This window comes from Alexandromys fortis, unplaced genomic scaffold (genome assembly GCF_014885135.2).
Source record: "Alexandromys fortis isolate MF-2015 unplaced genomic scaffold, M_Fortis_MF-2015_v1.1 scaffold_18, whole genome shotgun sequence".
NCBI lineage: Eukaryota > Metazoa > Chordata > Mammalia > Rodentia > Cricetidae > Alexandromys > Alexandromys fortis.
The window spans coordinates 11010488-11023055 of NW_026067897.1; the positions used below are offsets into that span (position 1 = coordinate 11010488).

Sequence of the window (12568 nt, forward strand, 5' to 3'; positions counted from 1 at the left end):
GCAGTCTTTAAATGAATACAGTTTGTGTGTTGTTATTTCGGGCATAAGCTAGCCAAGCGGCCGGGGTGTTGGGGACGCAGCCCTGCCGCTCCTATTTCAACACCACGGGAGCAGAGTGATGAAATTCACCTGGGATAAAGAAACTGCATTTACACACAATGAGATTTTATTAAGCTGGAAGGAAGAATGAAATAATATAATTCACAGGAAAATGGATGGAATGGGAGGCCATCATATTAAGTAAAAGGGCCTGCTTCAGAAAGACAAATTCTGCTTGTTTTCTCATACATAGAACCTACATTAAAAAAAAAAAAGAAGTGGGGAATGGGGGGCTGGTAAGCCAGAAGGAACTAGAGACAACAGAATATAAGGAATAAAACTAACCAAGAATGTCATGATGTAATCAATTGTTTTTATAAATAATACATGCTAATAGTATTTTAGATAGAAAAGAGAAAACGTAAAAGGCCATTTGGAAGTGTTTGTTTCTCCTGGATAACGGCAGGAGGGACTGAAGTTGTACAGGTCAGCTTTTTAAAATATATCAAATTTTATGGCTTTTTTCCTTGAACTCACTTAAAATATTTTAATCAATTGTTTAAACTTAATAGTAATGTACTATAGAAATGTTCAAGGCAGGAACTATCAAGAGAATAGGCTAGATGGTTAGAAGATAAAAAGTGTAACAACATTTACCAATTGCTTCCCCTTGTATTTTAGCTGGATTATTTATTTGCATCGCTGCAAAGGTAAAAGTGAAATAAGTTAATATTAACTCTGTTTGATTACATTATAAATGAGAGTAACAACAACAACAACAACAACAAAAGGAGTATGAGTTCAAACTCTTTAACAGTGATAGATCCTTTGGCTGATTCCTAACACTATATGGGGTGCATAAAACATCACTAAGACACGCTTCCATGTATTTGTATTTCCTCTGCAAGAAATAGCTATCCATATAGTATTAGCAACGAGGACATTCTGGGATAGTTGGGAGGTCATCGTCCATGATGTCCAGTTGTAACAAAAGCATCTGGATCTTCTTCTACTGCCAGTTGCCTTAATCCTCATCTTGACAATAAAGTTCAATTTCTGAATGTCTTAAGCCTTGGGACATAAAGGGAATCCATCTGAAGAAAACACAAAAGAAAAGCAGAAGAAGAAAAAAATTAAATTTATTTCCTTGTTTTTATAATGAGTAAGATTTGCTTCATTTCTGTTCATTCAAAGGTAACTATAAAAATTGATTTTTTTAAAAATTAGTCAATCCCATTCCAACTTATTATATCCTCATTTTTAGGTCTCAAACCTAGGACAGATGGCCAACCGAGGTGCCCACTAACATATCTAAACAGTCTCTGGGCACCAGGCTCTTCCACCATCTCTAAGTTTCTATCTGTGACAGACCCTCTTGGTTGGCAGACCCTGTCCCCTACCCTGAAATCTTCAGCCTAGGTATTGGCCTAGACTTCCCTACCTCACATCCTCTGATTGCTGACATGCCAGCCTCTTGGTCCAGGCCACCCATCTTAGTTGGTGGCACCTTTCCTTTTTTCCCTCTTTTCATATGACCCAGTTCAGGGTCATGCTCCCGCTATACTCTCCCAGATGTATAAGCAGAGACTGTTCCTTTCCCAGACTTGAATAATCACACAGAAACTATATTAATTACAACACTGCTTGGCCTATTAGCTCAGGCTTCTTATTAATTAACTCATACATCTTCAATTAATCCATGTCTATGAATCTGTGTATTACCACAAGGATGTGGCACCCTGATAAGTATCCTGCATCTGTCTCCTTTGTCAGCAACATAATGTTTTTCTGACTCTCTCTATCTATCTCTTCCAGACTGGCTATATTTTGCTATAGTCCAAAGCATGTTATTTATTAACCAATGCTAATTAAACATATTCATAGCATACAGAAGGACTCCTACATCATCACCCATTTTCTGTCTAAATAAAAAGGAAGATTTTAAGTTTAACATAGTGAAATTATATACAACAAAATAGGTTCAAGCAATATAATAGTTACAGTATTTAGTCTATTTTCCTTTGGCAAAATGAGAAAAGAACTCTATCATCTATCCTATCTTTGTAAGTCTAAAGTTTTATATCTAATTTATCCTTTATCATAACTAAGGAAAACTATAACTATCTGCCTTCAACTCCACCAAAGACCCTAGAAAAATATATTACCTAAGTAAAAAGGAAATTCATTGTAGGCAACTTCCAAAACTTTAGAATTGACAGAGACATTTTGCTGCCTGGACAGTCACCCAAATTTCTTCTGTAATGTTGCCACATTCATCTTTAGTCTACAAGTCCGTAGTATCTGGCAGAATTTTCTATGAAGCAGGAAATTTGAAATGCTGTTTCACCTGTCTTGACAGATTGTCAGTCACTTTCTTCTGTATCCTGCAGAATGTCTGGCGGTTTCTTCCTTAAAGCAGGAACGTTGAAGAACCATCGTGTTTTTTGGCATGTTCAACAGTCACTTTTGTGTGGATCCTGCATGTCCACTATACCATCAAGCAGTCCAGACAAAAGCAGTTTCTGGCCCAAAAGGCTAGCCTTGTTGCATTGAAGGCCAATTCCATAACAATTTTCTTCAATGCCTATCAACCTCTTTGAAGTAACTGGTGCTGCCAGCAGCAAATGTGTCTCATTGTTGGGAAAATTCCAAGTTCTTAAAACATTTTAAATGCCATATTCTGTAGGCCTTTAAAGGTTTGAAGATTATCCAACTGAAATATATCCCTATATGTCTAGAAAGCCTAACTAACGTGACTACAAGATTCACTATTATAAATGACTATCTAATAATCTGTAATGTTTAATTATACATCACATTTTTAAGTGAGCTGTCTAAGCATAATACCTTAAACAAGAATAGAAATGCATATAACAAAAATTGACCTTAAATTTGCATCAAAAGACCGAGATCCATACCAATGCAAAGTATTTTGTCTCTATGCCATATCTCTCTTATTTTCTGTATATGTGTTGCTTTATTGGGTAATGAATAAAGAAGATTATTTGGCCTGTGACTGGACAGAATAAAGCTACGCAGGAAAACTAACCTGAATACTGGGAGAAAGTAGGTGGAGTCAGTGAGGAGCCATGTAGCCCCACCGCAGGGACAGAGACTGGATGAAACCTTACTAGTAAGCCACATCCATATAGCAATACACATATTAATAGAAATGGGTTAGTTTATTATATAAGAGTTAGCCAGAAATATGATTAAGCTATTGTCCCAACAGTAGTGCAATAAATACAAATTTCTGTGTGATTATTTCAGGAGTCTGGGTGGCCAGGAAACAAACAAGCAGCCTCCTCACAACAACTTAGGGTCTCCCTTTTCCTCTATTCAGCTAACTTTCTCTCACCTCTCCTTAGGGACTGCTGCCATGTCTGCAGTCCCACTAAGCAGTCTCTTGGCTCTTGCCTGCAGCTGCCTCCTAAAATTTTCTCTCCCCTCTCAGGGCTACATGCTCTACCTCTGCTTATGCCCTCCTGAGAATGTCCATTGCATGTTTTCCTACATCCCCCTGTGAGCTGCCTGCTAAGTCCCTCTGTTTACTTGAGCCCTCTGTGGGACTCTAAGACCTTGCCCCTCCTCTTGCAGCTTCTCTATGTGCTCATGGCCTCTATGATATTAGAACCTTCCCTATGGTGGAGTTCATGTCACAAACCTTCCTCTTCTTCTTCTTGGACTTAATTCCTTTCTTAGAATCAGATTTAATAAAATCTTACTGCAAACAGCTTGGTTTCAGTACAAATCAATGGCCAAAGATGGCATACTTGAGTTCCAAATTCTTGCAGATTGTAAGAACTTCTGTCACTAAAAAATAATGATCCCAAAATCTCTTCTATCTAAAATTTCTCTGTTCTTCACTTCCTCTACTTCCTATTCTTAAAAATCTCTTTTCTCTATAATTTTTCTGCACACTGCACTTAAAAAATATTTTAAGACTATACTATAAAGTCTATCTTAGGATTTATAAGTTCATTTGGTATGGTTTTAAAAAGTTTTTAAATATGTAGCAAACTCAGGCTCTAAACTTCTAAATAAAGGCTTATAATTTATAAGTCTATACATAAGCAATCTTAATTTATTTCAATTTACTATATATTTAATTCAACTCATATTTATAGAATATACTATAGTTTAAATAATAGCCACATGACTGGCTGTAGTAATAAGCTGCTTGTTAGTTCCTGGCTGCTTAGCCCCAAAATAATCACACAAAAACTATAATAATTAGATCACTGTGTGGCCCATTAGCTCTAGCTTTTTATTTTCTAACTCTTATATTTTAATTTAACCCTTCTCCATTAATCTGTGCATCACCATGAGGTCATGGCCTACCAGCAAAGTTTTAGCATGTCTGTCTCTGGTGGCAGCTCCATGTCTTCTCTCTCCTTCTGCCTCCTTTCTCCCAGCATTCAGTTTAGTTTTCCCCACCTACCTCTATTCCCTGTGCAGGCCTAAGACAGTTTCTTTATTAACCAATGGTATTCACATCATACAAAGGGAAATCACACATCACCTCCCCTTTAATGCTTAAATAAAAAGGATACCATTAATAAATAGAAAACTGTCTTTGCCCGATAGGATAGAACAGATATTTTTAAATAAGGCACAAGATATGTGTATTTATTAAATAGGATTTATAAATTCCTAAAGTATATTCAGTTTACCAATAACTGACTTAAAGATATTTATCTCTCTCTCTTTTTCTTTGCTAACTTTATTAACCTTTAGCTATAAGATAAACTGAGTCATACATAAAACTATGATATTCTAGAACTACATTATAAAATGATCAGTAAAGTTCCCAGTCATTTCTATAAACTGTGCTGATGATTTCAGGATTTATTTTATTGCTAAATGATCTTGAATTAAATCTCAAACTCAAACATTGAAGGCGCAAACTTAACAAGGAAAAAGCTATAAAATCCTAATTGTATAAAAGCTAATAACTTGTAAATTATTATATAACTTATTAAATGGTAAGCTTTATTTAGCCTACTGTCTGTGTTTTCATGGTTAAGCCAAAAGCAAGTAATTAGTGAAAATACACTTAATTGATGATTCTCAAACCCTTAGAAATAATGCTGAACATGACATTTAAAATGTTTAATAAAAAGTTTTCTATAATAGACAGAACTGCCCCCTCCTAGCAGGAACCATAACGTCTCCAAAAAAGGCAGATGGGGCACCAGCTACTCCTGAATTGTGGTAATGCTAACCACTGGGCAAAGAACTTCCCTTTACCTCACCAGCTGCCAGGTCCCGACACAAACTGTGGATGTTTTTGGGTTGACTGCTGTACTTTGCAATGTACGGTCAGTTTTCTCAAGTTTCTTCTCCACAGAGACCTGGATCTGGCAGCCAAAGGCCATGGTACTCTTTGTGACAGTTGATGGTGTTATATCATCCTCTATGATAACCAGATACCCACCACTGCCCCCAGTGAAGCTATCAAGACCATAGAAACCTAAGGGCAACAATCTAAGGAGTAAGTCTGTCGATTTTATGAATACATAGGGCACTTGCGTTATATTTTATGTAAATTATCCTTCTCAGATTTCGGATGGCATTGGTGACTAGGCTAACTGTACTTTTGTCAGTTTAGTAAGAGAAAGTATACCAGCTCCTCCCCCAAGGCTCCAGGTACCTTTTCTTCATCTGTAAAAATCAGGTCTCAGACCTCACATTCCTAAATCTACGAGGTCCCCAGCTGAGAGAGTCAGGTTGCCTTGCGACTAGACCCTGAAAACTGGTAAATTCACAGATGCTTTTAAGCCAAATCATCTTTCTGTTCCCAAGCATGACTCAAAGGCATAAATCTACTGCCTCTTCTGCAATGTGGATTCCAGTACAGATTACAAACAGTGAGAAGGCTAACATATCTAAAACTCTTATCTCTGTTGATAAGCTCAAAAAATTCTCATAAGCCTCAGCAAATTGACTTGAATCTACTTCCTACAAGTCAAATGGGCTCCAGAAGTTTGAAGTTTCTCTACCTGCCTATTTCTGAGGGTGGCTCCCCAGTCTTGGGACTCACCTTTCCAACCACCAGGACTGTGGACCTGGAAGTTTTGAATATATACTGTTTGGGTGGAAACTCCATCCAGAGGCCCCTCCTTTATCTCTCTCCAAACTCTGCTGCATCTCAGAAAGCTTCCCCAAATGATGACCCCTCCCCAAAAGGTACTCAAGACCACTCCCACAGGTTATTTAAACTGTCCCCAGGAAAAAGACATGTGGTTCTCCAATCTTCCTTTTCTGTCTCCTCTCTAGGGACTTGAAAATCATCCAGGAACGTTTTTACCCATTAAGTCTGGTCCTTTTCTAATTACTTTGATTGGTCTGATTTGGATTATTGTATGGAAAAGAGGCTTAATAGGATACAGAAACTTCTCATCTGGAGGTCACGCTGAGGGGCTGACTTCCTCCCAGAGGTCAAGGGCCATGTGTTGGGGAAATACCCTTCTCCCCTGCACCTGCTTTCTGTCAGACTAAGATCAGCTTTCAGTTTTCCTTTCCAAGTCATTGCCTTAGAGGCCCAAGGCCTGCTGTGATTTTGGGGGTGTCCTGCCAAAGATATGACGGTGCCAGGCCTCTGACCTGTTACTGGGACAAGGACCTGCCTTGTCCCTTGGTAACCCCTTTTTCAGAAGACGTTCTGTTCAAAGGAGTATCTCACATCCCCTGTTTTTGGACCCAAAGCCTACTACAGTGGACACATAGTGCTAGGTTTCAGATCCCAGCATGGACTTGTGAATGGGCGCCTGCAATTAGAAACCACATCTCCAAGCACCCTCGGGCTGCCTTTTACAAAATCTTTTTAAATTGGGGTTGACACCCTGTGTCCTAAATGCCTAAACAACATTGCCGGCAAGTGGTCAGGACTCCCATATGCCCAGGGTTTCTGGGTACTGGGCTCTCACCCTTCCATCATTAGTCAGCGTCTCACAGCACTGATCTTGCTGGCAGGGGTAAGGGCACCTCCAGACTCCTGTCTATCTGGGAATTGGGACCCTAAAAATTCTGCCCTGATCACACTGCCAGAGTCATTGGCTCCTCCCCCAATGACCCTGGAACTCTGCCTACACAAATCCCTTCTGTGGCGCCACTTGTTCCATTCAGTGGTCAACATTTTTCTTATTTCTTCCACTATCCACTCCCCCCACCCCCAAGACAAATGTCAAAGGTCGAGGGCCAACTTCCTGTTCCTTATCCACCTTCCATTCATCTCCTTCCTCCCACCCTTCCCTGCCCTTCTGTGCTGCACCCCACCTCCTGGTCACCCCCTACGCTTGGCACTGCTACCCTCAGCTCCCTTCTTCTCTCACTGTTTGCCATGTGTTGGCATCTCTGCCTTCCTGTCTCTCTCATTCCTGGCATGTGATCTGGTCACACTGGGATTCTTCCTGCAATGGATCCGTTCCCCTGTTCTCCCACTCTGAGCTGCATAGGTGTTCTTTCCGTGTCTTTCTGTTTCCCTTTACACATTTGCTGACTTGACCCCCAATAGGACACCCGTGTGCCCCCTGGCTCCTGCAGCCTTCTCCAAGATTTTTAAGTTGGTCAGCTGACATGGTTTCCTGGGAAGAGCTTTGCTCTTCTGTCTGTTAAATTATATGCGGGAATAATACAGTGTCCTTGTTTATGCCTGGGTTTGTGGGTGTGCTTGTTTTAAAGTTAAACTTATAATTAAAATACTCTGAAAACCATCACGGAATCTGCAAATACCTTAGAACACATGTGAACAGGCACCATTTTGTCTAAGGTCAGAGAGAGAGGCAAAATAATTCCTAAAAACAAGGTTTCTATAGGATAAGGTTTAAAACAATGCTAATTTACAGAGGTGCTACTGCTGTGTCTCTACATTCACCCACATTCATATACAGAGACAAACTTTGCTGGCACCAGATTTTGTAACCCAAGAGTAAACCCCTTACTATTATTGATGTAAAACTCTAAATTGTTTACAATGTTAAAACTTGGTTCTGCCTTCTACAGATTAGGATTATACTCTAGGTCTCAGGACCACACCTAAAAATTAGAGACTACAATACTCCCTCTAATCTTCTTACCTTTACTAACATAGGTAAACTGTAACTGATTGGGTGAACGCTAGTCCAAATTTAACATATCTGTCTAATTAAGATATGCCTGACAGGTAATGGTACCCTGATCCTCAAGCACTTTTACAGATCTGAGTTTGGCATGTAACAATAAAGCTGATGATAGAGAGACACACCAGCCCCTGCGGTATCCTGTAGCTCCTCTAAGAAGATGGATTGGCCGCAGAAGGACTTCCACCTGGAGGCTTTCTTCAAAGTGACACTCAGCCACACAGCAAAAAAAAAAAAAAAAAAAAAAAAAAAAAAAAAAAAAAAAAANGCAAAAAAAAAAAAAAAAAAAAAAAAAAAAAAAAAAAAAAGAGCTGCTTTTCACTTTATCAACTGCCTGGACCCTGCTTGGACTGGACGAAAGGACACTGGGGGAATCGATTGTCCCATCATGCCAAGACAAGTAGACAGATCTCTCCCTCAGCAGGAAAATCTGTAAGGTCTCCTGGACTTAGCAGCTAAAGGCAAGTACTGCTTTTGAGTCTTGCATTCGTCAAAGACCGTGGAGAAACTTGGGATTGCGTGAGTAGCTGGAAAAACTGTCTCACTTCTGCTCATTTATTTAGTCCTCTCAGCTCTGTCTGAGGGTGATTGATGCCTACGGTACTGTTGCTCAGTAGTTTATTAGTTAAGCTTCCTGCTAAAAGTACAGGCAGGTGTGCCTCTTTCACAGGCTTCATAGTTTAGGATTAACAGGTTTCAGACATAACTTCAGAGACTCAAAATTTTAAATTTTCCTATCATTGTCTTCTAAAATGTTCATGACTTTGAACCTAAAATCATAACCTTTTTCTATGATACCAAGATATAAAACTATTCCAGTTCTTTTGCAGACACCTGAAGGTTCCTGTACAGGTTCACCCCTACTGCCAGACTCATGCCAAGGCCAACCTGCAGTGGGATCGCCAGATAACACCAGCACCTACACCGGCTTCTGGGACTTCACCATTGATGCCACATCTTTATGCTCAAGCAGACACCTATTCAGGATACTTGATCGGTCCAGTAGCAAAAACCCTCCACCCTCTGTTTTTCCAAGATGTTGCCATGAAGGGCCTTTCTTCTCTTCTTCCTGGCACGTTCATCTTTGTCACTACAACTAAGACAGGTGTTAAAATTCTATTTTTCTCCTAGCAACCTGCCTTCTCAGCTCTCTCAAGGACCAGATGCCTGAGTTCTCCAGGATGGCAGTTAACTGGATGCCTCTCCACCCACACTTCCCGCTGTGCACAAGCCAACCAACTCCCAACTCCCTCCTCCCCCATGTTGCCCCATAGCCACAGGAAGCAGTCAAAAATGAACCAACATCCAGACACCCAAAGAATATGGAATATTCTGCTGGAAATTTTACTCCAGCCCCTGGCATCCATCTACCCAAAGAGTCTGCAATGTTTGGGTCAAAGTTTCATCACAAGCTCCCTCTCCAAACCCTGCAGCATCTCAGAAAGCCTACCAAATGATGAACCCTACCCCAGAGATGTTAAGACCGCTCCCACAGGGTATTTAAACTGCCTCCCTCCCCCAGAAAACAGACATGTGAGTCTTAATTTTCTACCTCCTCTCTGGAGCACTGGAAAATCATCTGGGAGCATAGTATCCATTAAAATTTGGCATTTTCTAATTCTTTTTTATTTGGTCTGATTTGGATTGTTGCATCAGCAGAGAGGTTTATTGTGGTGCAGAAACATTTCATATACCTTAGATGAAAAATTTCCCCTAAACTCCTCAATTTTACCTTCTCTAATATATATCTGTTCCAGCAGATTTCCAATCAATTAAAGACTGAAAACTGCTCTAAATTAGCCAGCCCCAGGTGTTTCAAACCAGCCTGAGTAGAGACTTCATCCTAGATTACCCCAGAGCTACTACCTCTGGTGGTAGTTTCACAAAATACTCCAAAGTGCCCTGCACTTCCTTAGCACCAGATGGTCCCACAGAGCCCACAACTAGTGAAACACCCTGCTCTTCCTGGCATTGTTCAGAATTCCAACTTTTGTGTGTCTCCAATAACAAGGGCAACAGAAATTAGTCTTAGAAAAGACTACATCACCCTTCATTATTTATTTATTATCATAAAAAGGTGGGATGTTAGGTCTCAAACCCAGGATAAATGGCTAGCTGAGGTGCCCATTAACATATCGAAACAGTCTCTGGTTACCATGTTTTTCCACCATCCGTAAGATTCTACCTGTTACAGGGTCCTCCTGGTGAACATACATTTTCATCTACCCTAAAGTCTCCAGCCTGGATATTGGGCTGGACTTGGCTACCCCTAGCTTCTCTGGCCCTTATATACCTCAATCATTTTGGATATGCCAGTCTCTTGGCCCAGGCCATACCTCTTAGTTGGCAGCTCCTCTCTCCTCCCGACACCTCACATGACCCAGCTCAGAGACATTAGATCTTACTACAAAGGCCTGTATGGCACAAAACTGGAAAATGTAAAAGAAATGGACACTTTTTTAGATAAATACCATATACCGAAGTTAAACCAGGACCAGGTGAACAAACTAAATAGACCTGTTAGTCGCGAAGAATTAGAAGCTGTTATCAAAAACCTCCCTACCAAGAAAAGCCCAGGACCAGATGGCTTCAATGCGGAATACTACCAGAACTTCCAAGAAGACCTAATACCTAAAATCAGGAACACGACAAGGCTGTCCACTCTCTCCATACCTCTTCAACATAGTGCTTGAAGTTTTAGCAATAGCAATAAGACAACATAAGGGGATCAAGGGGATTCAAATTGGAAAGGAAGAAGTTAAACTTTCGTTATTTGCAAATGATATGATAGTGTACATAAGCAACCCCAAAAACTCCACCAAAGAACTCCTACAGCTAATAAACACCTTTAGTAATGTGGCAGGATACAAGATCAACTCCAAAAAATCAGTCGCCCTCCTATACACAAAGGATATGGAAGCAGAGAGGGAAATCAGAGAAGCATCACCTTTCACGATAGCCACAAACAGCATGAAATATCTTGGGGTAACTCTAACCAAGGAAGTGAAAGATCTATTTGACAAGAGCTTTAAGGCATTGAAGAAAGAAATTGAAGAGGATACCAGAAAATGGAAGGATCTCCCTTGCTCTTGGATTGGGAGGATCAACATAGTAAAAATGGCAATTCTACCAAAGGCAATTTATAGATTCAATGCAATCCCCATCAAGGTCCCATCAAAATTCTTCACAGATCTTGAGAGGACAATAATCAACTTTATATGGAAAAACAAAAAACCCAGGATTGCCAAAACAATCTTATACAATAAAGGAACTTCGGGAGGCATTACCATCCCTGACTTCAAACTCTATTACAGAGCTTCAGTATTGAAAACAGCTTGGTATTGGCATAAAAACAGAGAAGTTGACCAATGGAATCGTATAGAAGATCCAGATTTTAACCCACAAACCTATGAACACCTCATTTTCGATAAAGGAGCTAAAAGTATACAATGGAAGAAAGAAAGCATCTTCAACAAATGGTGCTGGCACAACTGGATGTCAACCTGTAGAAGAATGAAAATAGACCCATATCTATCACCATGCACAAAACTCAAGTCCAAATGGATCAAAGACCTCAATATCAGTCTGAACACACTGAACCTGATAGAAGAGAAAGTGGGAAGTACCCTACAACAGATGGGCACAGGCGATCGCTTCCTATGTATAACCCCAGCAGCACAGACATTAAGGGCAACATTGAATAAATGGGACCTACTGAAACTGAGAAGCTTCTGCAAAGCAAAGGACACTGTCACTAAGACAAAAAGGCAACCCACTGACTGGGAGAAGATCTTCACCACCCCCGCAACAGACAAAGGTCTGATCTCCAAAATATATAAAGAACTCAAGAAACTAGACGTTAAAATGCTAATTAACCCAATTAAAAAATGGGGCACTGACCTGAACAGAGAATTCTCAACAGATGAAATTCAAATGGCTAAAAGACACTTAAGGATATGCTCAACCTCCTTAGCGATCAGGGAAATGCAAATCAAAACAACTTTGAGATATCATCTTACACCTGTCAGAATGGCTAAAATCAAAAACACCAATGATATCCTTTGCTGGAGAGGTTGTGGAGAAAGGGGTACCCTCATCCATTGCTGGTGGGAATGCAAACTTGTGCAACCACTTTGGAAAGCAGTGTGGCGGTTTCTCAGGAAATTCGGGATCAACCTACCCCTGGACCCAGCAATACCACTCTTGGGAATATACCCAAGAGATGCCCTATCATATGACAAAAGCATTTGTTCATAGCAGCATTGTTTGTAATATCCAGAACCTGGAAATAACCTAGATGTCCTTCAATGGAAGAATGGATGGAGAAAGTGTGGAGAAAAGTGAGAAGGGGAGGAGGGGGGAACTTGGGAAAGAGGATCAGGAGAGAAAAAGGAAGAATAGGAGTCTTT

General features: G+C 40.2%; 1 protein-coding gene across 3 annotated transcripts in view; it reads right to left on the reverse strand.

Annotated features, from left to right (window-relative positions):
- Positions 1–302: 302 nt before the first annotated feature.
- Positions 303–12568, reverse strand: part of Rp1 (RP1 axonemal microtubule associated) — a 127682-nt gene continuing 115416 nt past the window's right edge. For all 3 annotated transcript variants that reach the window (XM_050118876.1, XM_050118875.1, XM_050118872.1), the window contains one exon: positions 303–1133. In XM_050118876.1, coding sequence (XP_049974833.1) covers positions 1089–1133 — 45 coding nt within the window. In that variant the 3' untranslated portion in view covers positions 303–1088. The remainder of the gene's footprint in view (positions 1134–12568) is intronic.